The sequence below is a fragment of the Etheostoma spectabile genome, chromosome 14 (assembly GCF_008692095.1).
Source record: "Etheostoma spectabile isolate EspeVRDwgs_2016 chromosome 14, UIUC_Espe_1.0, whole genome shotgun sequence".
NCBI lineage: Eukaryota > Metazoa > Chordata > Actinopteri > Perciformes > Percidae > Etheostoma > Etheostoma spectabile.
Genome location: NC_045746.1, coordinates 20,231,381 through 20,256,981, shown reverse-complemented (window position 1 = coordinate 20,256,981; position 25,601 = coordinate 20,231,381). Strand labels below are relative to the sequence as shown.

Here is a 25,601-nt window from a genome sequence, read left to right as displayed (position 1 = left end):
ATTAAATCTTCAGATGGTAATATTAGAACTGACCCTGTCGAAAAATAAATAAATCGTTTTAGACATTTAATTCCAATTTGTATGAATCTGATGTTACTTTGGATAAATCCCACTGTGACAGCTGGTTGAATGAGCTTGACTTGCCTCAGTTATCAGCAGAGGAATCAGCTACCTTGGACAGATTAATTTCTATTGAAGATTAACATTGGCTTTGATGGTATTCCCATTGAATTTTATGCAACTTTTTGGGGACAGTTGGGCCTTTTCCTTCTTTACATGATTACCTTCTCTATTGAAAAGGCTGAATTCTCAAGGGATGTGAACACAGCCTTAATTTCCTGAAGAAGGATAAGGATCCTACAGAGTGCTCTAGCTATCGGCCTCTGAACCTGCTTAACGCTGACATAAAAGTCTTTGCAAAGCTTCTAGCCCGTCATTTGGAGTCTCATATGTCAAAATTAATGTACCCCGACCAAACAAGATTCATAAAACGAGCCTAGCAGCAGATGTTAGATGTCTTCTTCACATTGGTGATGCGGCGGAGGACAGTAAGACCCCAATGTCGCTTCTCTCTCTTGACACAATAACAGCATTTGACAGACTAGAGTTGCCATTTTTAATGGTCAGGCTTAGAGCTGATTGGCTTTGGTAAAACTTTCATTGGTATGATTACAGCTTTGTATTCTAATCCCTCAGATCAAGTCACTAACTGGACGCAGCTCCTCCTCTTTATTTCCAATTTCTAGATCCTCCCGCCAAGGCTGCTCCTAGAGTCCTGCATTATTTATCATTTCTCTGGAGTCAATACAATGTCACTAATGTAGTTTACATTCGTGAAAGATATGAAATATTGAACCAATGAAGCAGGAAGTTGTTTGGCTTCAGCAGGAAAACAACGACACCAACTGACTGGTTGGTTCAAAATAAAAATCTGAACCTACACAGCAGCCTGTACAGACATGGAGATCACCTATGGTGACGTCAGAACAGGTTTAATATAAAGAAGTAGCTAATTTCTAAAATAACATCATAACAATAACACTAAATTACCGAGCACACACACTTTAGGCTATATTTAAAACGGGTCATTAACAACGTACACGTTGAAACTGGAACGTGCCGTAAGTATATTTTTGGGGCAGAAAGTCTTTGTTTTAACTTCTTATTTAACATCTCTGAGCGTGTCAGACTGCTGAGCTCCGTACTCATGCCGCCATTTTAACACATCAGACGGAAGAGGTGTCGGACGTGATAAATATCACACTTCTGCCCTTCTTCAGAAATACACTAAAGGCTGTTATTCTTGACAAAATGTCAACAGTGGCGAGCTAAACAAATGTAGACCTCTAACTTAGGATAACCAGCCACAGAGTTACGGACAGGATTTAATAACATGAACTTTAATGTTCAGATAATGGGTCTGTTACTTTCTAACATTTCTTTTATCTGCAAGGAAGTCCTGGAACTACACACCAAAGACTATCAAAAGAAATGTGAACTCATGAATTAATTTTCATAAAGACAAGAAGCATTTTTTTCTTTTACAATCGACCATAAAAAGTATTAAGCCTGACTGACCTGCCGCCGCGTCTTGTAGCACGAGGCCCAAGAGGAGCAGACTAAACCAGGTCTTCATTGTGAGCTGTCTCTTCTGAAGCTCTGAGAAACTTAATTTATTAATATTCTATGTTTGAGTTCCAGAGGAACAGACTCCGTTCTCTCAGCTCGAGCACCATGGTCAACTGAGGACAAAACCAGACGGAGCGCTGTCATCAACCTTCGTCTGAGCCAATGGGAATTTAGACTGAGCGCCTACGTCACGTGTTACCAGGTGATACAGACCAACACAGGTTATGGACGAAAGAAAAAGTAACATGATGTTATTTCAGCCTGTGTGTGAGGATGGGTGTGTGACTCGAACATCTCACATTGACCAACACGTACAGCGAAAGACAGTGTAAGACATTTCAGACCGTCCTGCCAACCTGTACACACTTTAACATCAGTGTAGTCGCTGGAATCGGCCAAGAGTATACGGCTGCTGTTTCAATCCTGTCGGCTCTGCAGCGGGCGGGGCTGCTGACCCGTCCCCGCCCCCCCGCGACTGACACACAGACACACAGCCACACGCGGTGGATGCATGAAAAACTGCAGATGAGACGTAGGCTACAGGATGGCCTAAACTGAGGACAGCTACACTCGTTATTGTTAGGTGCAATGATAAGTTAAAGTCCAGTAAGTAGGCCTACTTTATCAAACCGTATAAATGTGTGTCCCTCCCCAGGATAGGAAATGAACAATGTAGCCTAAACATCAACAAGCCCCTGACAGTGACAGATATGTTCACATTTGATTCATTCAATAGACTATTATTTTTTTGTCTTAAATCCACCACCCATTTTCATAAGTATGTACCATCATTTGTAGCATTCTGAACCTTTTTGGTGAGGTTTCTGAAATCTCAGCCCAGAGTAATTAATTAAAAGAATACCTAATAATTATTATTCTCCTCAAAACAAGTTCCCTTTTTATTTTTAAGCAGCAGCATCATGGTTTGGGCCTGCTTTTCTTCAGCAGGGACAGGGAAGATGGTTAAAATTGAGGGGAAGATGGATGGAGCCAAATACAGGACCATTCTGGAAGAAAACCTGATGGAGTCTGCAAAAGACCTGAAACTGGGACGGAGATTTATCTTCCAACAAGACAATGATCCCAAACATACAGCAAAATCTACAAAGGAATGGTTCACAAATAAACGTATCCAGGTTTTAGAATGGCCAAGTCAAAGTCCAGACCTGAATCAATCGAGAATCTGTGGAAAGAACTGAAAACTGCTGTTCACAAACGCTCTCCATCCAACCCCACTGAGCTCCAGCTGTTTTGCAAAGAAGAATGGGCAAGAATTTAGTCTCTCGATGTGCTAAACTGTTAGAGACATGCCCCAAGCGACTTGCAGCTGTAATCCCAGCAAAAGGGGGCGTTACAATGTAATAGCTTGAGGGGGCTGAATAATTTTGCACGCCCAATTTTTCAGTTTTTTATTTGTTGATAAAGTTTGAAATATCCAACACATTTCGTTCCACGTCATAATTGTGTCCCACTTGTTGATTCTTCACAAAAAATTACAGTTTTATATCTTTGTTTGAAGACTGAGATGTGGAAAAAGGTCAAAGTTCAAGGGGGCTGAATACTTTGCAAGGCAGTGTATATACACACTATAAACAGAAACAACAGACCGGTTGAGGCAATAGTGCAAAGTATGCAGGAGTAAATTATGAAAGTTATTTTAACTATGGAGCATAGTGCAAAGGGTGCTGAACAGCTCTGAATGAGATTGATGAATTAATAAGTGGAACCAGTTAACAGACTGATTAGAGACAGTGTTGCTGGGTTATTGCACAGAATTGAACCCGGCACTGTGAGTAAGAAGGCATTTTGGGCCGCAAAATCCTGGACGGACTACCCTTGTGTGTTTTTCATGTGTTATGGTGCACAGTCACCAGTGTTTTTATTGTTGTCGTGCGTGTAGGCTACTCCTGATTTCGTCAGTCATCTCATATGCTGTGTCTCTATGATCCTATCCTGTCCTATAACAGTAGCTTACTCATGGACATTGCGCCGTCTTCACGTACCTCGGGGAAGTTAGTTTGATGTTGGATATTCAACACATATTCATTTGGGGTTGTTGTGCTTACAGCACAACAAACTGCTGATGAACCAGAAATTAATACCAGAACAGCTGTTGCATATCCAACATCAAACTAACTTTACCACGGTTCATCACGTGCTGTAGAAGGGCTGCCCACCTTGATAATCCTGCATAAGGGCCAGGTGTTGGCTCGTTACGCCACTGACCTAGATGCTATAACAGAATCAAAACAACTATGTAAAACATACTCCATTACAAGGAACAGTCCTGAACAAAATCCTACTCAAATAAAAGCAAAAGTATTTTAAGTAAAATAATCTTTAAGTATCAAAACTATAGCCTACTCACCATACAGTGTGTGTGTGTGTGTGTGTGTGTGTGTATATATATATATATATATATAATGTATATGTATGTATTTATGTGTGTGTATATACGTATACTGTACATTGTTGCATATTCACTAATCCAGACACTTTTTTCTTAATGTTAAACAGTTATATTGTACATGTGTTCAATCTGTTTTTGTATTTATTGTTTATTTCATATTAATGTTTAATATGTTTATGTACCGTACGCACCAACCACCAAGGACAAATTCTTGTGTTGCTTATTAAATATAGAAAGAATTAAAATAAAATCCTTTTCTGATTCTGAAGTCTGTCAGTACTGGTGCATCACTAATGTGTAAGCAGCATTTTAGTGTTACAGCTGGCCCATGTGTAGTTGGTTTATCTACTTCATAATGTAGAGTAAGTAGTTTTAGTCCAGTGGTTCCCAACCAAGAGGTTGGTCCCCCTCCATAGGGCTACAATATAAGTCTGGGGGACCCTGGGATGATAAATGGGAAATGGGAAAAGAATAAACAAAGTCCTGCTACATGTTAGCATCATATTTTTTTGACTTTTCTCTAATCTTTCTTTTAGCAATATTGGATACTTTTATCTCTGTGAGCCTTGAACAGTTATTTAAATGAAGTCATCTGTGAAGATAAGAGATGAAGAACTATTATGATGTTGGCCGTGTTAGTAAGTTAAAGCCACTGAGAGGGGGAAGGCCATTCTGGCGGACCCTCAACACCCCATTCATGCAGAGTTACGACTCCAACTCACAGGATATTTCAAACATGACCACAGCTAGACACTGCTCCTCAAATTTGTAAGGGGTCACAAGCCCAAAAAGTGTCTGTGTTGTATTTTATATATATATATATTGTGTTTTTTAAATCAAAATCTTGACTTGAAAAATAACTAAAGCTGTGTTAAAAGGTATAATATTTCCCTCTAAAATGTAGTGGAGTACAAAAAATAAAAAAGGCTACCATAAATGGAAATACTCAAGTTAAGTACAAGTACCTGCTAATTTTAATTATAGTGCTGCGGTCAGGACAGTCAGTGTGATGCTGTTACATGTTGTGTTGGAGGAGCATCTACGGTTGACTATTTGGTATATTGAAGGTTTAAACTTCAACAGTGGACAAGATTTAATGTTGATTTTTTTATCATAATCTGTTCATTTGTCAGTGGAGCTTCTGTATGAATTAAATGTTGAGTCATGTTTTCCTGCTTGTATAGTGCATTGATTATTGTATTTATGTATAATATTGTTGTGCATTTGTGGTATTGTATTTATTCTCTAGTTTTTATGGGTAAGATGGCGAGTGTGAGCACTGTAATTTCCATTTTTATGGATGAAATAAACTTAACTTGACTTAAGATTTGATATCATAATTGATTGTTCCCTTATTTACACTGAAAAAATGTAGCAAAGCTCTGCAAGACACAGCGCTGTGTTTTTTTTACAGTGAAATGTAAAAAAATACAAGAATATAGCAAGATAAAGGTTTTGATATGGGTGCTATGAATTGTTCAACAAAACTCTCCAGTTCAGATAACACATATTATATAAGTAAGTATTTCTGTTTCTGATATCTGTAACAGACAGAAGCAGTGAGTCACAAAAACATTCCCTGAATGCAACTTGATTAACTCCCTTCTTACGTCTTCTTGCCAAACCTTGCTGTTGCTATTTCTGCTGTATATATACAGTAGATTGGACTTTGTCAAGACTCAGGAACTGTGTTAGAGCTCCTCCACTGGACAACATCAACAGCACATCCCTCTGTACACTTCTGGTAAATCACGTGATGAGTCTATTAGGGTGTTTTTGTGTTTGTGTGACACAGACCTTGTATGATTTGCACATTTTGGTTGCTGCAAGGCCATCAAAGCTCCTGATCCTCCTAGTTGCCAGAGTCCTCTGTTGTCAGAGTAAACACTTCATGTAAAAAAAGAATCAAAGATGAACATCAGCAAAACTTCAATGATGTTGGACAGAAAAGTCTTTAGTAAAGTGTGTTCTGTGGCTTTAAATATAAAAAGTGCATCATAGAAAGGAAAAAAAGCATATTGTGGGAATATATTGAATGCAAAACTTTCATAAAACAAAATTTGAATCAAAATAAGTTAAAAGCACTAAACACATGCTACCCAACCTGCTTAGAACCTGGCTGATACCCTAGTATTGTCCTCTGGCATCAGGACATCCTCTTGCTAAGAGAAATTTTAAAACAATGGCTGTGTGTGTGAGTGGTCCATTCAGGTACAGTCAGTTCATTGTTTCTGTTTCTCTTGTCCTCATCTGACCTCTCAAAGTCTGCCGATATTACTGAAAGTTTGCACACAAACCATTGTGCACACTCTTTAACAATCGTAGTTGTGGTAAATCTCAACTTTAGCAGAGTAATGGATCAAGGAAGTGAAGTAAGGACACTTAAAAGTAGTGGCACATAACTGCCTCGGACCAGGTCTGGTCCTCTTGTCTGACACGGGGCGCCATCTGCCTGCAGACTGGAGGACTTCTGTAGGCTTCGGTTTCAATATTTCAGTGTTTGCTTTCAAGTTCCTATAGAGAGTTTGTCTTTGAGCTTCCAGTCAATTTATTTTCAGATATAGCCTAACCTAACTTATCTTTTGACGTAGCTCAACGTTGATAATGGCCGATTTATTTTGAAATTTTGACCGGATTACGTATTATTTTTTCCAGCTGACTTGAAGGACTCAGTGAAAGTGAAACTAAACTGAACCCGGAGTTGAAGGGGAAAACCAACAATAAACTACTTTGTCCGTGCCATCGCAGCAAGGAGTAGCCTAGCCTGTTAACGTGACCTGACAGCACAGGGAAGACGTACAATCATGACTAACTTCTCTACGATCTACAAACTGTCCCTGGTTGCCGTAATCTGCTTCATTAAAGGTAAGGGTACGTAGCTGACATATGCTGTTATTAAACTATGCTGCGGTCCAAATTCACGAACAAGGCTCATTTGAGTTTTTCTGCACCTGTAACATGGATGCTCCTTTTCTCGAGTATTATAAATTCCGAGGGAAATAATATCATGTTTAGATTGAGTCTAAATGTGCATATGAGAGCAAATGTTAAATATATGTATAAAGGAAGTGATGTTGTAGGCTGCAGTGCACTAGTAGAATATTTATTATTTATTTCATGAAAATCCAAATAAAAAAAAGTCTTATTTTATAATTTGGAGGATGACAGTGCCAAACGATTCCAACTTTAACTTAATAGTTCAGGCTATTAATTATTGTATGTTATGAATTCATTAAACAGACATTTGCCGAATTTAGCAAAGGATCCAGTCGTGTAATATAATGTCTACAGTAATTTCCTATACATACGTTTAACCTATTATACGTTACGTTAAATTACGTATATTTCTAAAGGGGGTGTGGTGAGAAGTGTCCATTGCAGTAGGGCACTCTCATGGCTGAAACTGTTACATCCAGCATCAACAGTGGAAACAAACACGGTGTTTTTCCCTCAGTAAAATACATCAACGTCATAATACAGATAAATCCACAAATTGCAAAACATGCCTGAACCTTCTTGGACTTTTTACAGAATAAGCTACTGCCCATTTAGTCAGAACTAATGTTTAAAGTCCAAACATGTACATGAAAAAGCAAGAGAATAAAAATGAAAGTAAGACTGTGACACGCTGCAGTCAACCACAACGGATCTGTTACACCAAAAATAATCACAGTTTTACTTGTATTTGTTATTCCTGCAAGGCTTTAGACTCAATGTCATAAGTCCTTGTATATTTTATATTTAACTACCGCAACATACCTTATTTAATGCAACCACAGTACATTAATTTTGTTATAAGTTTTTGGAAGAATAGAGACACAAAATTGGTAAATATTAGGAGAATGTCAGAGTGTTGCCACTAAAGACTATGCACTGCTATCTACTACAATATCACAATATTGTGTAATTGTGTTATTATGCTTCTGTTTCACATTGGTTTTTTTTTCGTAAATACGTTTATATCCTTGTTGAATCTATTGTCTAGCCTGCAGCAGTAGCTGCCCTGTGTTGGAGTGCTGGTTTGTGCAGGAGAAAACTGGTCGAGGAGGAGGTCTAACTGCAGCCACGAGTCAGGAAAAATCCCTGCTTCACATCAGAAAAGACACACACGGCCACAGTGCAGATTTCAAACAGGCTCCGTCCGACATCAACCCCGACAGAGTCTACTTTATTACCGGTAAGTTCAAAATGACACACTGAACAGGATGTGTAACCACACATGTTATCGAGATGTGAAGGAGAATGAGTGTGTGCATTTATGCTTTCTGCATAATTTTGCACGCAAGTATGAATGTTTGTCTGCGTATACAGTAAGAGACGCAAATGTGTAACATTTCAGAGCCAGCGGTAGTTTAAGGTAAATTATATGCCTCCACAGATATATACTGTAAGTGCTATTGGTCCATAAAATCACTTTTGGGGCTGATCCCAGAATAAGGATACCCTTACAATAGTTACTGAAACATAGGTAAATGTGTTAGGAGAAAAAAACAGGTCGCCACAAAGAATCTGAGCTCTAAAACAACCATCTTCTTCTATTTTAATTAGGAAAATCAATTCACATATCATAGCATTGTTATGCATTTTACCCTGCAGAAAAACAAGTCTGCGACCCATTCCTAGTCCGGAACCTAACTTTAGGAAAGACTGTTTTTCACAATTTAAAACATCTCTCTTTTAAATCAATAATATATTTGGGTTCTGTTTTATTTTTTTATTTGTTCCCAGGCTAAACTAAACTAATTTGTCAGCATAATCGATTAGGTATTTAACAGAAAAGAAAAAAGTATTGTGATTTCAATTGTTGAATTCTTTTTTAATCCCGCCTAACATCCATCTCCTCACCATCTCCCTCTTTAGATCAATCTACCATTCTCTGGTCAAATTACATTTCTTTTATCTGTGATCTACTTATTCCACAATGCTGTACCCAAGTGACCCTTCTGACTCGTCTTTCCTCAGACCCAGCTGCCACGCTCTGCCAGCGCTCTCTGAACCCTCCCAGGGGATCTGTCCAGAAGCCCCAGTGTGAGATCAACCCCTTCCTGCCGCAGCCCTCCACCCTCAAATGGGTTGCTCCACTCACAGACTCCGCCTTAAGCCCCATATACCTGCAGGCTGATTGGTTTTCAACTGCCATTCAGGGTCTCAATAAAGAGCTGGCCATTTCCACTATCACGCGGGCTCCCACAGCAACCAAAGAGCACAATGGTAATGGTTTATATTGACACAGAAACAAAAGTAGAACAAAAACGTTGATCTCATCTCAGTCATGTGTGACAGTTTGACTCTCTCCTTCTCTCTGTCTCCTCAGTAATTCTCAGTTTGACCTGTAAATCAGTCTCAGTGCAGTCCAGACTCGGGGAACCAGTGCTGCTGGATTGCAGCTTCTGGGTTGACCCCTCCTCGCCTTTATCTGGATCGGGTTTTGCCGTAGAATGGCGCTACCAGTTCAGAGGCGACGGACGATTGGTTCTGGCTTACGACGGCAAAACGGACCGCATGGCTGATACAAAAGAGGATGGGGCCACGCTGGACTTTGAGGGTTTACACAAGAAGGGAAATGCGTCTCTGATCCTGCAGGAGGCTAAAGTGCACCACTCCGGGATGTATATTTGTACGGTGTATCTGCCGTACCTTGTGGCTCAGGTGGCAGTGGAGCTTGAGATTGTAGGTGAGGGAAAAGATTTTACTTTTTGTTGTGTGTTTTAAGATGAGCATGCTCTTAAAATGGTCATTGTCAAATTATTTTTCTAACCCTGGTCCTGTGCTGTCAAAGAATGTGCACTCTCTGAAGCATTACTTGAGTCGGGACTGGAGATGATGCTACACGGAGGAAATGTGCTCAAGTTCACCATTAATTAGTTTCTGTCACATATAGCCGGCTTTGTTTAGTATCTGCTGACAACCAACAATGAATCAAATTTTTAAAAGACATTAAGAGCACGTAGTAAAATTGAATTGGGAAACTACAGATTATTATATGAGTCTGTTATTGTCTTCCTCTTTTTTTTCCTCCTATACCTTTTTTTCCTTTTACCCAGAACCTCCATCCCTCTCCATCCACCCCTCCCCTCTGCCCCTCACTGTTCCTGGGCAGACTTTGACCGTCCAGTGTGAGGCGTCTGGCTTTGCCCCTCTCTCCCTGGAACTGAGTTGGGAGTTAAAAGGCGCAGATGGGAAGTCCAGCCCTCTGGGATCAGGCAGCGTGACGGGCCACAGGCAGGCCTGGGATGGGACCTATACCCAGAGCACCCGGCTGGAGCTTGACTCGACTAAGCTGGACCTGGGCAGAGGAGGGGAGCTCACCTGTGTGGCTGTCCATCCCGGAGGCACGCGACGGGCCAGCGTGACCCTCAATGCCATCGGTAATGTGGAAGAAATGTGTTGTCGTTTATCAGATCTTGGTAATGGGGTTTAAATGGGTTTCAATGAAAGTCTCTACCTGCTTGGATATCTAGTTAACTTAACATTTCATATTAACTACCCCTGCGTCTGATTACATATGATCCTTTGGAAAACTTAAAATACATGTGTGTTAAAGCACCAGTAACATGCTGAATATCATCATGTAAATCATTTATGTCTCTTTTGACACATGCTGTAGACGGACTGTTGCTCAGTGATTGTTGCCATATTATGCAGTGAGCTAGTAAAGATCATACTCATATGAATGGACATAAGAGATATTTAGCTTGATTTAAAAAAACAAAAAAACACTAAGATGACACAAATGTGAGTCATAATGGGAATCAATCATGAATTGCATTCTTTTTTCTTTTCAGGGTTCAGTATTCCCTCCATTGAGGATTCAATGGCAATGGTCGGTGTAGCGCTAGTACTCTACGGTCTCATCAAGTTTGTGTCTTGGACCTTCACTGGCTCAGGTAACAAACAATCCAGAAGAAACGCCTTGTTTACAGACAGTAATAATAATCATTTATAAGTTAATGATTGTCTGCACCCATTTAATCATGTAAAACTGCAAGAAGGAGCAATACTTTCTCACCATTAGGACTACATGAGATAAAAGTTAAAGCATGAAGCACTTGCCAAATGCTGTGCCTTCAACACTGACTATGATTTAAAGAAGATACATTAAGATATTTAGATTTAGTTTTAATTTCTGTATATGACTTTTTGTCTGTTCATTGTACACAGGCTCAGATGAGGCTGGTCAACAAAACAAGGTAATGTTACTTTTTCTATCTATCTATCTAAATGTACCACTTCTGTATTCACTTCTATTTTATAACCCTGGAGCTGTTCTGGGGTATTTTGTATGTTTCCTCTCAATAATTATTTTCCACTTTTTCCATTTCTTATAGAAAGACAAGTAAAGAAGAATGAAGTCAGCTGCTCTGGTGGGATACCGAACCAACAACCTTGTCTGTTTTGATATCTTGGATGGGGGTTTTGAGTCATTTTTTTCCACAGATCTAGAGAGAAGCTTGCTTGCGTTAGATATTATTTTCACTATTTTGGTCAAATAGTTAAAATATGTAGGGATAGACATACCTTTTTGCTAGTGTAACAGGGAAATATTTCTGAAAAAGGCTTCTCCTCATTCTAAACACGTTTGTTGTGATATTTCTTTTACTTTAAACCGATTTCGCTTGTCATATAATTTTGGGCTCCCACTGTGTACATACTGTATCTTGTCATGAACACTGGTAAATGGTCTGAAACATTGAGAAATTCTGATATGTTTATGTATATAGATATCAGCTTCAAATTGGAAATGCTAATCCTTCCATCGGATGCTTCTCTATGTGTATAAGCCAAATATTTAAATCTTTGAGAGACCAGAGATGATCACTTTTGTTTGAATGTGTTTAAGAAAGAGAAAGAATAATTTAGTTTTTTAAGACCCAGGACAATAAAAATAATATTAGAGTAAACTGTGCAAACCCATGAGCTAAATCCTTTTTTGTAAATACAGAGAATATAATTTATGTATATTCTAACATTTTTTTGTTAGTTGTGTGTTTGTGTGTCATGGTATTATTGTCATTATGTTTTGGTAGTAATGATTATCTAACAGCCTGCAATGCAAAATAAACTTAAATAAATGTGTGAAGGAAATGGTACAAACAATGCACATATATAAAAAAATCTAAAATAACTTCTGAATGCATTTGAAGTGAAATAAAAAAACATAATATTTTTTAATATTTCATTATTAAGGATCATCAAACCTGCTGGTGTGCCACATTGTTAAAAAATAACCCGAAAAATACCAGAAAATAATTTATTTTATAGGATTATGGGGGAAAGGGTTTTCCTTAGATCAATAAACTGTACATGGAAATATTTTATCAGCTGTGGTGTGTTTTTTTTTTTATCTTGCTGACATGTTTCTAAATATAAACATATGTTTCTTTCCTTAATGACCACACTGCAAAGTTTTAGAGTAATAAAATACAAAGTGACCACTGATTTAAACATACTCTCACACAATTACTCAAGATATATAATCAATATAAATTATCCTGATGTGGTACCATTCATGTTGGCTGCTGATATTGTGTACTCTCCGAATAATTGGACAAATTGTGTTTTGATGCTTTGGCGAAATTGTTATTGAAACTTTAATGCCAGAAGTTTTCTGGAATTGAACTGTATCTGATTATCAAACAAAGTAAAACTCAAGCCGAGCATCACTTATGTTGTCCTTTACAGAATAAAACTGCATGGTTAAAATACAACAATGCACACAATTATGAAAACTTGAAGCTCAAGTATCAACAAGAAGTATCAACAGAAATACAATGAGATGTATTATGTTGCTAAGCTCCAGACTGATGAACTCAAATAAATTCAATTCCACTGTTTTCACTTAAATTAAAATCCTACATCAACAAGGACTGAAATTTCCAAAAAGTCCACTTTAAAGCATACTTCTATGTTATGGTCTCCAGTCCAGTAGCAGGCAGTGATGCACCTATAATACGGTTGTCCAGCCGCCGTTGCCACCCAAAGAAAAACAAGATCAAGTCAGCCAATGGCTAACGACATTACTAACTGGTAACCATCTGTCAAACCAATCAGAAGAGGCGTTGGTGCTAATCTCACTTTAGCGGGTACACACTCGACAAAGAGGTTCGATCGTTACTCGATAGCAAAGCGAAGTTTACGAGCGCCGTTCGGTAAACAGAAAGTATGTGCGATTAAAAGGACGGGCTGAAACCGAGCCAAGGATTTGTTTGTCTAGTACGCGGCGTCATAAAAAAAAAAATGCGGCCTTTTCTACTGTGTCGTTATTTTCTTACTTCGCTTACTTTCTGTTCACAATGCTAGCTAGCTAACTAGCCAGCTAATGCTAACATCAGAGAAGTAGAACATCATTTTAATGGTCCATGGTGGCGGAAGGTTGTCCTCTCTGGTCGTCACGTTAAACAGCACGTAAACAAGAGGTGGGTATGCGTGAGTGTGACATAATGTGTGATAATGCAGAGCTTCATTTGTTAACGATTGTTTTTGGCTAGCTAGCTAGCTAGCTAATTTGCCAGCTGTAAGTTAATGTAACCCTGTCTGTAAACTTCAACATGTTTAGTAAAGGGCTGATGGCTACAATAAGTTACACTTCCGTGGCCTTTTTACTGTAATCAAGCTTCGCTCGTGTCGCTAGTCCCTTTCCCTTATTGGTGCCTGACTGTCGGTTTCATTTCTGAAACCACAGGCATCACAATACTCAAGTTAAATGGGATCTTACCTTGCACATGAATTAAGGAGCAGTAGTATATCACCATGGCTAAATTCATAAGCATCTGGCCGTGTTTCAGTGTGTTGATACCGGGTAGTAACATGGGCGGGACGTATGGGAACTCTTGGTTTAACGTTTCTGATAATAATAAAATAATATTGTTGATTAAGTAACTTTACTGTAGCTACCTAAGTACAAGTTCAGGTACGTGTATTGGGTATTTCCATTATATGCTAAATTACACTACATCTGATATCCAATGTTGTTTTTTACTACATTTAATGACAGCTTTAGTTACTAGTGGATTTCCATTATTAAAACAAAATATGTATTAGTGATTGGTCATCATTGAACCCACGGCTTCACTCATGTTTCACCACAACACTGCCAATTTCATATTGTTAGAGTTAGAGGTGCAACGATTAATTGATTAGTTGTCAACTATTTTGATAATCGATTAGTCAGTTTAAGTAATTTTTTGTTTAAAAAAATAAGATTTCTCTGATTGTAGTTTATTTAGGTTCTTTTTCCGTTATAACTGACTGTCAAACTCGATTTAAAAAAAAAAAGAAGAAAAAAAAAAGTTGTGTGGCATCCATTGTTTGTGTTTGTTCATGTTTTATAAAGAGTTTAACCCGAGCCAAACCGACTACAAAGATAGCAATCACATCATATGACATCCATACAGGGATAGTAGTATACAGCTGTTAAAACAATAATAAAATATATGACACACTGGTATTGGATCAGTACTCTGTATCTGCTGATACTCAACTTAAGGTGTCAGAATTGGTATGAGGGAGCAAAAAAGGGTATCGGACCATCTCTTGTGAGGGGACATAATTTTGGGCTTTAGGAAACACTGATACATATTTTTCACCATGTTTTGACATTTTTATAGAAAAAATAAACAGATTAATCAACTATGAAAATAAATGCTAGTTGCAGCCCTAGTTAGGTTTCCTACTGTTTTTTTGTTTTTGACATTTTGATGTTTCTGTTTCCCTGATCAACGTTCTCCCTGTTTGTATTTTCTGACAGCAGAAAGCACCATTTTTTTGGATGGCAGTTGCCCCTTCCTGGATGGCGGATAAGATCATAGTCCTTGATGAGGATGACGAAGAGGAGAGTCCTCAACCCTCCTGTGCTGCCTCCTCCGCCTCGTCCTCTAAGCAACAAGCCAAGCATGTGTCACCACTCAGAGCTCCGCAGACTGCTCCTACCCACATTACCCAGTCCCCGTTTGCCTCAGCGAAGACGCTGACTCATGTTCTGCAGGCAGAGAATGAAAAGTTGTTCGCTGAGGTGAGCTTATATTAAGGGACACAAACTGATTATTCATCAAAGTGGTTGGTCAGTTAACAGTGTTTTTGTACTCTTTGACAAAAAGATTATTTAGAAATATGACGAAATGATAGTTGGTTTTCTGCTTAAACACTAGACAAAATATACATGTCCAGTCCAAAGTTTTTTTTCACCTTTGGCCAATAGCTTTGCCATGTTCTGTATGAAATCAAATATACACGCTGGAATTAAAAGCTTTGTTTTAAAGACGTCATGAAAATTCTACCAGTGTGCTAATACCTTTTACTCTCCGTTGATCTTTTTTTACCCAGCAGCACTTGACCCCATTTTATTATATTTGTAGACGTGCAAACGCATGTACATGTTACCTATTGACAATGGTCGTAATACCAGAGAGTTGTAATTATATAGATTATACACTGAACTGGGTTTTAGCTGGAAACATCTGAATTAGGGCTGCACTATATGAGGAAATGATCTAATTGCGATTATTTTGACTGATATTGCAATATTATCACCATATTGGAGGGAATTATTTTTTTTATATCATTGTCATTTTCATTGAAATATAAATAAATAAATAAATAAATAAATAAAATAATAAAAGAATGATTAAAGTTTGATTTGTTTTTACAAGGATCTGTACCAAACAAAGATTTTTTCTTTAGTCTGTAGAATACGATTTGTAGGCCGGGACATCTCTGCAGCTCCACAATACTTTATTTTCAAATCGTTTGACACATGTATAACCTTTAACAAATATTGCGCCCCCCTGCCATTTGGATATTGCATTTGTTCATATTGCAATTTCAATAAAATTGGGATTAATTGTGCAGCCCTAACCTGAATCACAGTGTGCTGTTCCTGTGTGTGTACTTATTTGGTTGTCTCCCTGTGTCCCAGCTCTGTCACCTTGCCTTCTCATCCTTCGTGTTTTCTTTTCTCCTAGTTTGTGGAACACTGCTCAGCTCTCACCCAGACCTGCCCCGAGGTCTTGACCTTCCTCAAAACCAAACATGCCAAGGCCTCCCCTGACTATCTGAAATCCGTGGAGTTCAGGAACACCTTGGGACGATGTTTGACTCGCGCCCAGGCCAGCCATTCCAAAACCTTTGTCTACATCAGTGAACTGTGCACTGCACTCAAGCAGCATGCACTCAAGCGGAGGCTGACCCTCACCACGGTTAACCCCGGGCCCTCTACCTCAACATCAAGTTCTGTTTCTGTTGCGCTCAAAAGGGAAGACAAGGCTGAATTTAAGAGGGAAGAGGAAGGAGTGAACACAACAGCGGAAGATAAGCAACCTTCCACCTCAGGGCTGCAGGATGGCAGTGATAAGGACGCAGAGAAAAAGGCAACGAGGGCATCCAGGAAACAGGTAAGTGTTAAACACTACTAAATGGGATTTGTATTGTTTTTGGCTGATGATGATCTTTAAATAACGCTGCTGATTCGTTTGTACCTGTATGTCACTTTTCAAAAGTTTCCTCGGTGTTAAGTGTTATTTTCTAAAAGTAGAGCAAGAAAAAGCACGTTGGATAGCAAAAGAGAATAAAATCAGTAATAAAAGATCATTAATAAAGGCAAACAAAAAAGACCTTATGCATCATTGTAAATTGAGTCATTGAGTCAGATTTGTAATTGGGTAGATAAATAGGAAAAAAGAAAGGTTGTAAGTATTAGAATGCTTTCAATTCAATTTACTGTGCAGTCTCGGTTTTTCTTGGCCACATAAAGGTGTTTCCTTTTTAGATTTGGTTTTGTTTATCCAATCCCATTAGTACATCACTAAGGTGTCTCCTGTTTTTCTTGGTAGCCTAGAAACCCTTGACTATAACTACTAATTAGTTTTTTCCCTTTCATTCTTGACCTACATTCTTGAACTTAAGACTGTAAGAACAACCAGGGTTATTATACCCCTAAACTTAACTCAAGCCAAACACGCCTTCCTTTCTTTTCTCATGTCTCCTCAATTTCTCTCAGATAGCGTACCTGGAGAACCTGCTGAAGGTGTACAACGACGAGATCTGCCGCCTGCAGCAGGCTGAGCTGAGTTTAGACGACCTGGGAACTGAGGACTCCTTATACATCCAGGAACACAAGCTCAAACGCAAGGTTAGACTGGAATCTGATGCCGGGTGGGGCTCCGCTGGTTATAATTCTGCTCAAAGCTGTAATAAAAACAACCATTACACCAGTTTGTGCGACATCTAATCACAACTCTTCTTCTGTCCTGTCCTTGTATTCTTCCAGATGATGAAGATTTATGAAAAGCTTTGTGAACTAAAGAACTGCAGCACGCTAACGGGCCGAGTCATTGAGCAGAAGATCCGCTACAATGGCACTCGTTACCCTGAGATCAACAGGAAGGTGAGCTGGTTGTTTAAACTGGTTGTGTCCTGGAAAGTAACAAGCTGGGTAAAACTTTGTGTTCACTGATTGTGTGACTGGGTTGTTTTATCTGGGCCCTGCTCCAAACTCCAGAATTAACTGCACGTCTTCTCTAAATATTGTAACAGATATTAAAATTACAATATAATTCCTGTAGGGCTACTGTAACCCCATAGAAATATATATCATAGTAGTTCTTGGTGTGGAGTAGTGTTGTCAAAAATATCAATTTTGCGATACATACATATTATTGACGGTTTACATCCTCATTGTCCGCACTATCGTTACTCTCTTCTCTCTAATATAGAGTTGACACACACACAAACACACACACACACACACACACACACACACACACACACACACCGCTTCAGTGCCCACATAACACTGCCACCTCTCACTCAATCACAGTGCTGTCTTCTTGTTACTCGTCTCATATGCTTGAATATACTAAAACGCAAGTTTTGTTATGGTGTTAGCTAATTTTCCCCTTGATATTGAACGTCAATCATTTTCTAACCTTGATCTTGCGTGAACCGGATTATTAGAACTTATTATTAAGGTTTCCAAAACACCCAGAGCACAGTACAAGCTGTTTATGTGGGGGAATTTGATATGATCCTGACCATATATCCCACATTTCATCCTCGTGTCAGATTGAGCGTTTCATCAACAGTCCTGAGGCGCTGAGGAACCCTCCAGATTACCCAGACATCCTACAGCAGGTGCTGCGTGCCAATGAGCGCCACAATCTCTCCCTGAGTCGAAAACAGCTGAACCAGTACGCCCAGGAGGCTTTCAGGGAGACCGGGAGCAAAATCCAGGAGAGACGTCACCTGGACCTGGTGTACAACTTCGGCTCGCGCCTCACTGACCCCTACAAGCCTGGTAAGGCCGCATTCAGACCGCCTGGGTCGGCCGCCCGACGGTCCGGCAGAAACGCAGATCTTTCCCTTCATTTTAAATGGGGGTGGTGCGTTAAGGTTACGGCGGGAGTTTCCGCAGGTGGGCCTGCAGGGAAAAATTGAGACCAACTCAACTTCTGGAAAAACGCAACCCCAAGTCATGCTGCGGTGACCGTTTACGTAACCAGAGAATAAATTTGTTGGTGTGTTTTGAGCTATGATTTGAGGCGTTGCGAGAGTACAGTAAAGAGGAAACATTACTGCTGCCACAAGAAAGTTGTAAAACTCTGAGGAAAAAAAAAATTGAAACACAAGCACTGAACTGCCCGGGAGTTTGTGTAATAGCTGAATGTTTCCTGCAACAACTTAGCACTCGCCATCTTCATCATCTTACTCGTCTCTTTTCTTTCTCTCGTGAAATTAAGATGCTTTCATGTGCAGTCGGAAACATATTTATCTATACACGATCTGACAACTAATAGAAACAGCAAGAGATGCTGTAGGCTGAAATTGCAGCTACTCATTCTCAGTTCCTCACTGTGCCATAAATTACTTTAAAATGAAATGCAATTAACGATTAACAACCCTTTTTCACTTAAGTCGTTGGCTCTCTTATTTAAACAATTTTCGGATAATTTCGGGTAGTATACTTGTTGGAACTTTAACAGCTAGTTGCAGTCCAAATTCAAAATACTGGACAGTCATCGTCCCCCGCCCCCTCCTCCCTGGACACAAAGTTCACGGAGGTTGCCAGGTTGAGAACACAGCATCAATGTTGCTAGACTTACATAGCCAGTCATTACTCCACATCACAGCGGAGTAGGTAACGTTAGATGCGGGCTATGTTGACAGTCATAACAGCCTGAGCTCACGCTGAGCTCGGTACACAACCACCCAGTCTCGGCTTTGAATAATCGCTAAAACATCACCACGCCGTCCTCTCTACCTGACTGACAGACACACCTTTTTGGCTTAAAATGTAAGCCGTCAGTAGCCGTTAAAAACACAACTACCTTGACAACAATGGCAACCGAAATGACAGAAACCTTCTCGGCTTAAAATCACGTCAACAGCTGCTAAAAACACAACAACCTCTCTACTCCACTGACACAATCCTGGCTTTAGCATTGTTGTCAGAAAACGTAGTATTTCAGTTGAGCATGTTACCTTAATATCAGTGACATTGTGTGGTCATTTAATATAGTAAATATATTACATATTGCACCTTTTAAGCTGGGGAATTTAGTGATATCACTTTTTTTTTCTTTTACTCACACTTTGTTCTCCTCTCTTTCCTCCCCCACCCTCTAAAGCCACAGACCCGGCTCTGGCGGACCCGTCACTGCTGCGGAAACTTCGGGCGAATAGAGAAGTGGCTCTGTCCCGTCTGGAGGAGGTCATCACTAAGTTTGCCGTCAAACAAGATGACACGGAGGAGCATGAAAGGGCCAAACGACTGGAGAAAGACAGCAAGGAGAAAGAGGTATGAGAGGAAAGCATATTTCATGTTTTTTTTTTTTTTAATTCATGTATGAATCTGTCTGAAATGACAGATTTTTCACTCAAAACATGCTTACAAAGTAGTGGCAGAATTGTCTGATCCATCTGAGCATTCAACTGCATTCCCCTCTCAATAATATTGTATAATTTATAAATAAATCATACCACTCAGAAATGAATGTAAACCAGTAGCTGCCTTGAAGGTAAAAGAAAAACACAATAGGAAAAAAGAGACAATAATTCTTTGGAAAATGGTCGGTTGTTGCAACTTGGATAAAACTGGTAAAACCTTTTCTCTCTCCTGGTAAACAGGAAATTGAAGTGGAGCATGATTTAGTTACTTAGTTACACTTTCAGCACAACGTGATGTGGACTATGAATATTAATTCATGACCTGACGGTTATTTTGTTTCTTCTTTTTTTTCTTCTCGTTTCACTTTACTCACTCTTTTCCTCTTTCCCTGGCTATCTGTTCCTTTACGCGCCGTGTTTTTCAGGCCCACAAATCAGAAAACGGAGAAGCAAAAAAAGGGGTGAACGGAGTGGCGGAGGAGGAGGAAGAAGAAGAGGAGGATGACGATGAAGAAGATGAATCATCAGACCCAGACATCGAGGAAGAAATCGAGGCCAGCACGCAGCAGGAGGGACCAGGTCAGAGCAGAGTTCATAATTATTCTGTTTCTTTTTTTCTTTTTTAATTTTGAAGTTTGTTGGTTTTCCTGCCACTGGTAAAATAAAAAGCAGGTTCTTTAAACATATTTTGGTTTAGTTTTGAACACATGATTCTCTAGATGGTATTGGGTTATTAAGAAAGCAGGCTTATTTAGGACGTCTCCATTGGTGATGACTATCTCCTGGGCAGCTCTGTTGCATTATGAGGCATGAGGCTGCAGCTCACTCGATCGGTAAAATCATTCATTCATTGCATTAATTTCCCCCTTTCTGTAGACGATGACGCGGATGACGACAGCAACGAGGCGGAACCAGCGTGTGATGATGCCAACAAGGAGGATCAGACGGATCAGCAGACGAGAAGCATTTCTCCAGGGGATGAAGGGAGCGCGAAAGATGTGGACGAGGAGACAGTCACAAATGGACTCAGTCCTCTTACCGATGACAGCGTGTCCCTAATCTCTCCGCTATTGCACACCCCCTCCCCTAGACAGAGCCCCAGCCAATCAGAGCCCGTGCAGACAGATAACCCAACGCCGTTGTCTAATGGTAAACCTGCAGGATCAGAGGATGATTCCTCCAATCATGTTCCAGTCGCGCTGGTAAGCACCAGCAAAGACGCTAAGGACTCGGCCAATGGAGTGTCTTTGCCCCTGTCACCAGCGGTCGGCCAAGAAAACTGTGACACACAAACTACCAATGGAACGTCGCCGCCGCCCAACCCCATGGCCACGAAGAGCAGGAAGAGGAAGAGGGTGGAGGAAACATCAGGGAACTCCAAAAAGCACATAATCATCCATGACAGGTACTGTAAGACTTTCTTTTTGGCTGCATGACATGGACAATACGTGACATACCTTTTATAAGATATTGTGATGCTAATATGAGTTATGCAAACCGGGTCTAAAATTAACTTTTTTGGTCTAGATACTAGTGCTGTCAAAGGATTAAAATATATATATATATATTTTTTTGTCCCATTATTTTTTTTCCTCATTTTAATGCTGTTATCAACATGATACAATATTTTTAAAACAGTGCCTGAACAGATAGGTGGATGGATAGATAGATAGATAGATAGATAGATAGATAGATAAGGAGCACCTTGTTCAATTGTATTTGTCTGTTCTGTATGTAAAAAAATATATAAAATAATAAAAAGTTGATCCTTCAGAGAGAAGCGAAGGCATTTAAGTGGCACCTAAATAAGACACCGAAACCCGCGTTGCTATTTGGCCTGGTAAGGGTCGTTAAGGCACCGGTGCCGTATTAGCAAATATACCAAAAATATTCTTCAACCAGCTTCAGAACTGTAAGATAAAAAAATGAATACAAAGAAATGAGCAGGCGCTATTTACGTAGCACCCAGGCAACCACTGCAGTGTGCTGTGTGACTTGAATATGATGCAGCAGAATGGAGAAAATGAGGGAATCAGCGACTAGCCCGACAACTCTTTATTCACAAGAGCAAAACACTCCCTTCACAATTTAACGGAAGCAGACATCGGTTTCTTGATTTCCACCAAGTTATGGGCTTTTAGTTCTCTCTTTAGTTTGGTTTCAGCACCCTCAAACTAGTGCTGTGTGCACGTACTCTGACATGCAAAGAATCAGGTTGATTTAACGTTTGTTTAACTTAGTCTGGGACTCCTAAGTCAAGAAAGGGCAAAAAAAAAAATGTAAATGCCTCTTTAAAACAGTTCTAGATCGAGGCTCATATAAAGAATTAGTTAAAGCTGTGGTACACTTTCATTAATAATTCTGTTGCTTTGGATACATTTTAAAGTTGTTTTACCATTGTTTGTTTTTTGTTGATTTTCCTCTACCTCTTATGTCTCCCCCCCTCCCCCAGTGAGCTAGATATCCCTCTGGATATGGGCGTTTTCAACTGCGATTCTCCGCAGCAGGCAGAGTCGACCCGAGCAGACACACCAACCCAGGGAATGGTCAGCAGCTCACAGTCGACACCGCCGCCAAAGAAAAACAAGGTGGGGGCAGCGAGAGAAGGGAATTTTGGGTCTAAATGACATATTTCTGCACATAGGGACAGCTTTTTAAAACCTAAAGCTGGTCATTTCAGGTGTGCAGATCCTAACTTTACAATTGTGTCAATTTGTAAAATCTTACCTATTCATTAGTTAGACTTGATCTAGTTTACAACCTTGTGTCTGACCACATCTAGCTTGATAAGCCAGACCGACATCTACAAGTAGATGTTCTCCACCTAAGTTAACAGCAAACAGCTCAGACTATTCCTTCTGGAAGAAAAAAAAACAGAATTGGAGATAAAATGTGTTTCAGCCAATGATTAAGCTCCAGTCAGCCTCAATTTAAGAATAAGGTGAAATAATGGTAGTGGTATCTTTAAATTTAAAAGTGTGTGTTTGTGTGTGTCTCCCAGGTTAACGTGGCCACCCAGTGTGACCCGCTTGAGATCATCGTCCTGTCAGACTCAGAATAACCTTTTACCTCTGAACTCCGAGACTCTTCCACATCTCGCCTGTATTCTGGGACAAGTTTCCTGAAAAGGACGCATTTCTAAGGAGTCTTTGTCTGCTGTCTTGTAAGGAGAGGAGAAAAAAAAATACATTTTTTTTCCAAACAACAATTGTGAAATGTCTGTTATAATAATCTTTTTTGGGAGCTTTTTATGGCCTTTAATCGTCAGGATAGCTTGAAGACAGGAAAGGAGAGTGAGACGAGGGACGACACGCAGCAAAGGGCCACGGGTCGGATTCGAACCCGGGCCGCTGCCAAGGCCTCAGCCTACATGGGGCGCACACTCTACTGGGCGAGCTAGAGGTGGCCCCATAAATATGATCTCAACAGTAAATGACAAGTTTTTACGAAATACAGAGCTTGGCTGTGGGAGACAGGGACAACTATGAATTTAGTACCTCGTGTCACTTGATTACGTATTACCAAACGGAAAACAAGTCAAGTGTTTTTGTAATAGACTTCGAAGAAAATCGAGGGGTCTTCTTTTTCTGCTGTATTCCCTAGAGAAGACAGCTGTGGTTGAGTCTGACCAGAGAAACGTTGACTGATGTTGACCTCGGAAGTCTCTCCCTTTTCTGCAGTCGAGACTGTTGGACGATCCAAGCAGGCGAACGCCAGTCACCGTGTTCCCTGCCTTCAGTGCAACATTTTAGTTGGTGGAGGTTTTTTGCTTCCCTGAACGCGGAGCTAAAAACACATATCTTGAAGTGATTGTCCCTCAAATTAAACATTTGTTAGTGTGATTAAGGTAAGAACCCAGTGCCTGAAAACATGTGCTGTGCAGCCGGACGCGGGGCCCAGACGGGGAGTTTTGTTTTCACAGACTGGCGTAAGCTTTGTTAGCTCACTGCCAGTTTGGTTACATTTATATATTAAAAAGGCATTACTTTCCATAAAGGACAGAGTGGAGGTAGTGGTTTGTATAAAGGTAATTTGAGAGGACATTGTTTTACTTGCTATTTATGATGCATTGATGCTGAGTGGTGGTTTGTTCTCTATTGTCAGCCAAATATGTAGACCGCAGCAGTGACATTGGAGCCTAACATTTTTTAATGTTTCTTTTAATGTTGCTTCTCAAAACGTATTTCTATTTTCAGGTTTATAATGTATAAAGTATGTTTCTATTTTTATTGAGACTTTTGTCTGCTGGATAGTTTCCAGATAGCTAAAAAAAAACAATAGAACGGAGAAGTTAGGATTGAAGTAGATCATATAAAGGCGTTCCAAACAGTCGAGTCCTAGTGACGCTGACTTTTGCCTCTGCCCGGCTACAATAACTACTTTTATTTACCCCACAGTATAAGCCCAGCCCAAATCACTACTCCCCACGGTAATATTTGTATAAATTCAATCAAAACTCAAACCATAAATGCCATTTCTTTTTTTGAACCAAACCGGATCCAGTTAAGGATCCTCTACACCTGAGTGTAATGACTGGAAGAAAATGTTAGTCTGACCTGCAACGGTTCACTTTCATACAAAATATATATATATATATATATATTGTATGAAAGTGAACCGTATATATATATATATTCCAGAGTTGTTGGGGCAGCTATTACATTTCCGTCCCCTCCTGTCGATACACTGCATGTGCAGATACATTAAGCATCAGTTATAATTTCTACATTTAGATTGAAGTTAGTTTATTTTTCTAGTTTCTAAATATAGGGTGGAACTTAAGATCTCCAGCATTTGAGTTTTCTTGTGTGACGACCAGTGTGTAATGGGTTCTTTATTATAACTAGTTGTCTGGCTGGTCCCTCTGTAATAATGGCCTTTAGTCTTTTGTTGAAGGGTAATTTACCAACTTTTATCCGGCCAACTTTTTTTTCCCCTCCAGAATCCCATTTTGATTTCATTGTACCACAGGTTAAAATTATGTGTTGGGGGTAAAAAGCCTTTTCAATTTCACTAAAATGTAGTCCTGGAATGTCGCTATGGTCGATCTGGCCTCATATATGCAGAGGAGTGCTCCATCATTCACTGTGAAATTTCTCTTCTTAGTTTTTGATAAATAAAATATGTTTTTATACAGCCTCTGGGTTGCTGCTTTGGATTTTGACTTAGTTCTTAATCTAAATACATTGTCTATTCTGCCCAAGCTGCAGACAAATTATGTATTCAATTAATTTTGTAATTGTCTCCTCAGCTGGTTGATAACAGACGTTTGTAGTTGTAGCTCCGAATGCACCAATACTGCCTTAATGATGGGCCTGAACTCCACCATCAGTTCAATTCATTACATACAAATATTACATTACAATCCGTATTATAATACAGATGCGTTACACACAGTGAGGTATACTGATTTTAAAACCTGAATAAAAGAGGGTCTGGCATTATATTGGTACTCGGTATCAGCAGATATCCTCAGTTGTGGAAAAGTAAAAGTTGGATCGTGGCATCTGCAGTTGTATTTTCTTTGCCCCATTGCAATATTTATGCATTGCCAATTAAAAGTATTATTTTTGTTGTTGCAATTTTCTTTGAGCATTTGGACCCTGCAGATCCTCTTCAACCTGCGTAGCTTCTGTTGGTCTTAAAAAAAAAAAAAAGTCCACGATTGTCATTTTTAAGACTT

General features: G+C 39.6%; 2 protein-coding genes and 1 pseudogene across 3 annotated transcripts; 2 read left to right on the top strand and 1 right to left on the bottom strand.

The window, feature by feature from the left end:
* Window positions 1-1,811, bottom strand: part of LOC116701193 (patr class I histocompatibility antigen, CH28 alpha chain-like) — a 10,486-nt pseudogene extending 8,675 nt beyond the window's left edge.
* Window positions 1,812-6,646: 4,835 nt separating this feature from the next.
* On the top strand, window positions 6,647-12,030 carry tapbp.1 (TAP binding protein (tapasin), tandem duplicate 1). Its single transcript, XM_032534767.1, has 8 exons — window positions 6,647-6,904; window positions 8,025-8,216; window positions 9,002-9,250; window positions 9,354-9,713; window positions 10,084-10,407; window positions 10,825-10,926; window positions 11,201-11,229; window positions 11,368-12,030. The coding sequence occupies exons 1-8, from the start codon at window positions 6,844-6,846 to the stop codon at window positions 11,377-11,379; spliced, it is 1,329 nt and encodes a 442-aa protein (XP_032390658.1). The 5' UTR covers window positions 6,647-6,843; the 3' UTR covers window positions 11,380-12,030.
* A 934-nt stretch (window positions 12,031-12,964) lies between these two features.
* Window positions 12,965-25,055, top strand: daxx (death-domain associated protein). 2 transcript variants are annotated; one of them, XM_032535177.1, is made up of 11 exons: window positions 12,965-13,455; window positions 14,787-15,050; window positions 16,000-16,428; window positions 17,034-17,165; window positions 17,304-17,420; window positions 18,098-18,329; window positions 19,660-19,829; window positions 20,344-20,497; window positions 20,795-21,323; window positions 22,371-22,506; window positions 22,920-25,055. In XM_032535177.1, the coding sequence occupies exons 2-11, from the start codon at window positions 14,808-14,810 to the stop codon at window positions 22,977-22,979; spliced, it is 2,202 nt and encodes a 733-aa protein (XP_032391068.1). In that variant the 5' UTR covers window positions 12,965-13,455; window positions 14,787-14,807; the 3' UTR covers window positions 22,980-25,055. The 2 variants fall into 2 exon arrangements, with proteins under 2 accessions (XP_032391068.1, XP_032391067.1); XM_032535176.1 differs by having other exon boundaries at window positions 12,966-13,455; window positions 14,790-15,050.
* Window positions 25,056-25,601: the final 546 nt, after the last annotated feature.

Excerpts from the sequence above, each read along its gene's own strand:
- tapbp.1 (XM_032534767.1), top strand. The coding sequence starts at position 6,844 with ATGACTAACTTCTCTACGATCTACAAACTGTCCCTGGTTGCCGTAATC. Across the intron at positions 6,905-8,024 it reads CGTAATCTGCTTCATTAAAG|CCTGCAGCAGTAGCTGCCCT; the intron begins GTAAGGGTACGT and ends TCTATTGTCTAG. Across the intron at positions 8,217-9,001 it reads CAGAGTCTACTTTATTACCG|ACCCAGCTGCCACGCTCTGC; the intron begins GTAAGTTCAAAA and ends GTCTTTCCTCAG.
- daxx (XM_032535177.1), top strand. The coding sequence starts at position 14,808 with ATGGCAGTTGCCCCTTCCTGGATGGCGGATAAGATCATAGTCCTTGAT. Across the intron at positions 15,051-15,999 it reads ATGAAAAGTTGTTCGCTGAG|TTTGTGGAACACTGCTCAGC; the intron begins GTGAGCTTATAT and ends CTTTTCTCCTAG. Across the intron at positions 17,421-18,097 it reads ACCCTGAGATCAACAGGAAG|ATTGAGCGTTTCATCAACAG; the intron begins GTGAGCTGGTTG and ends TCCTCGTGTCAG.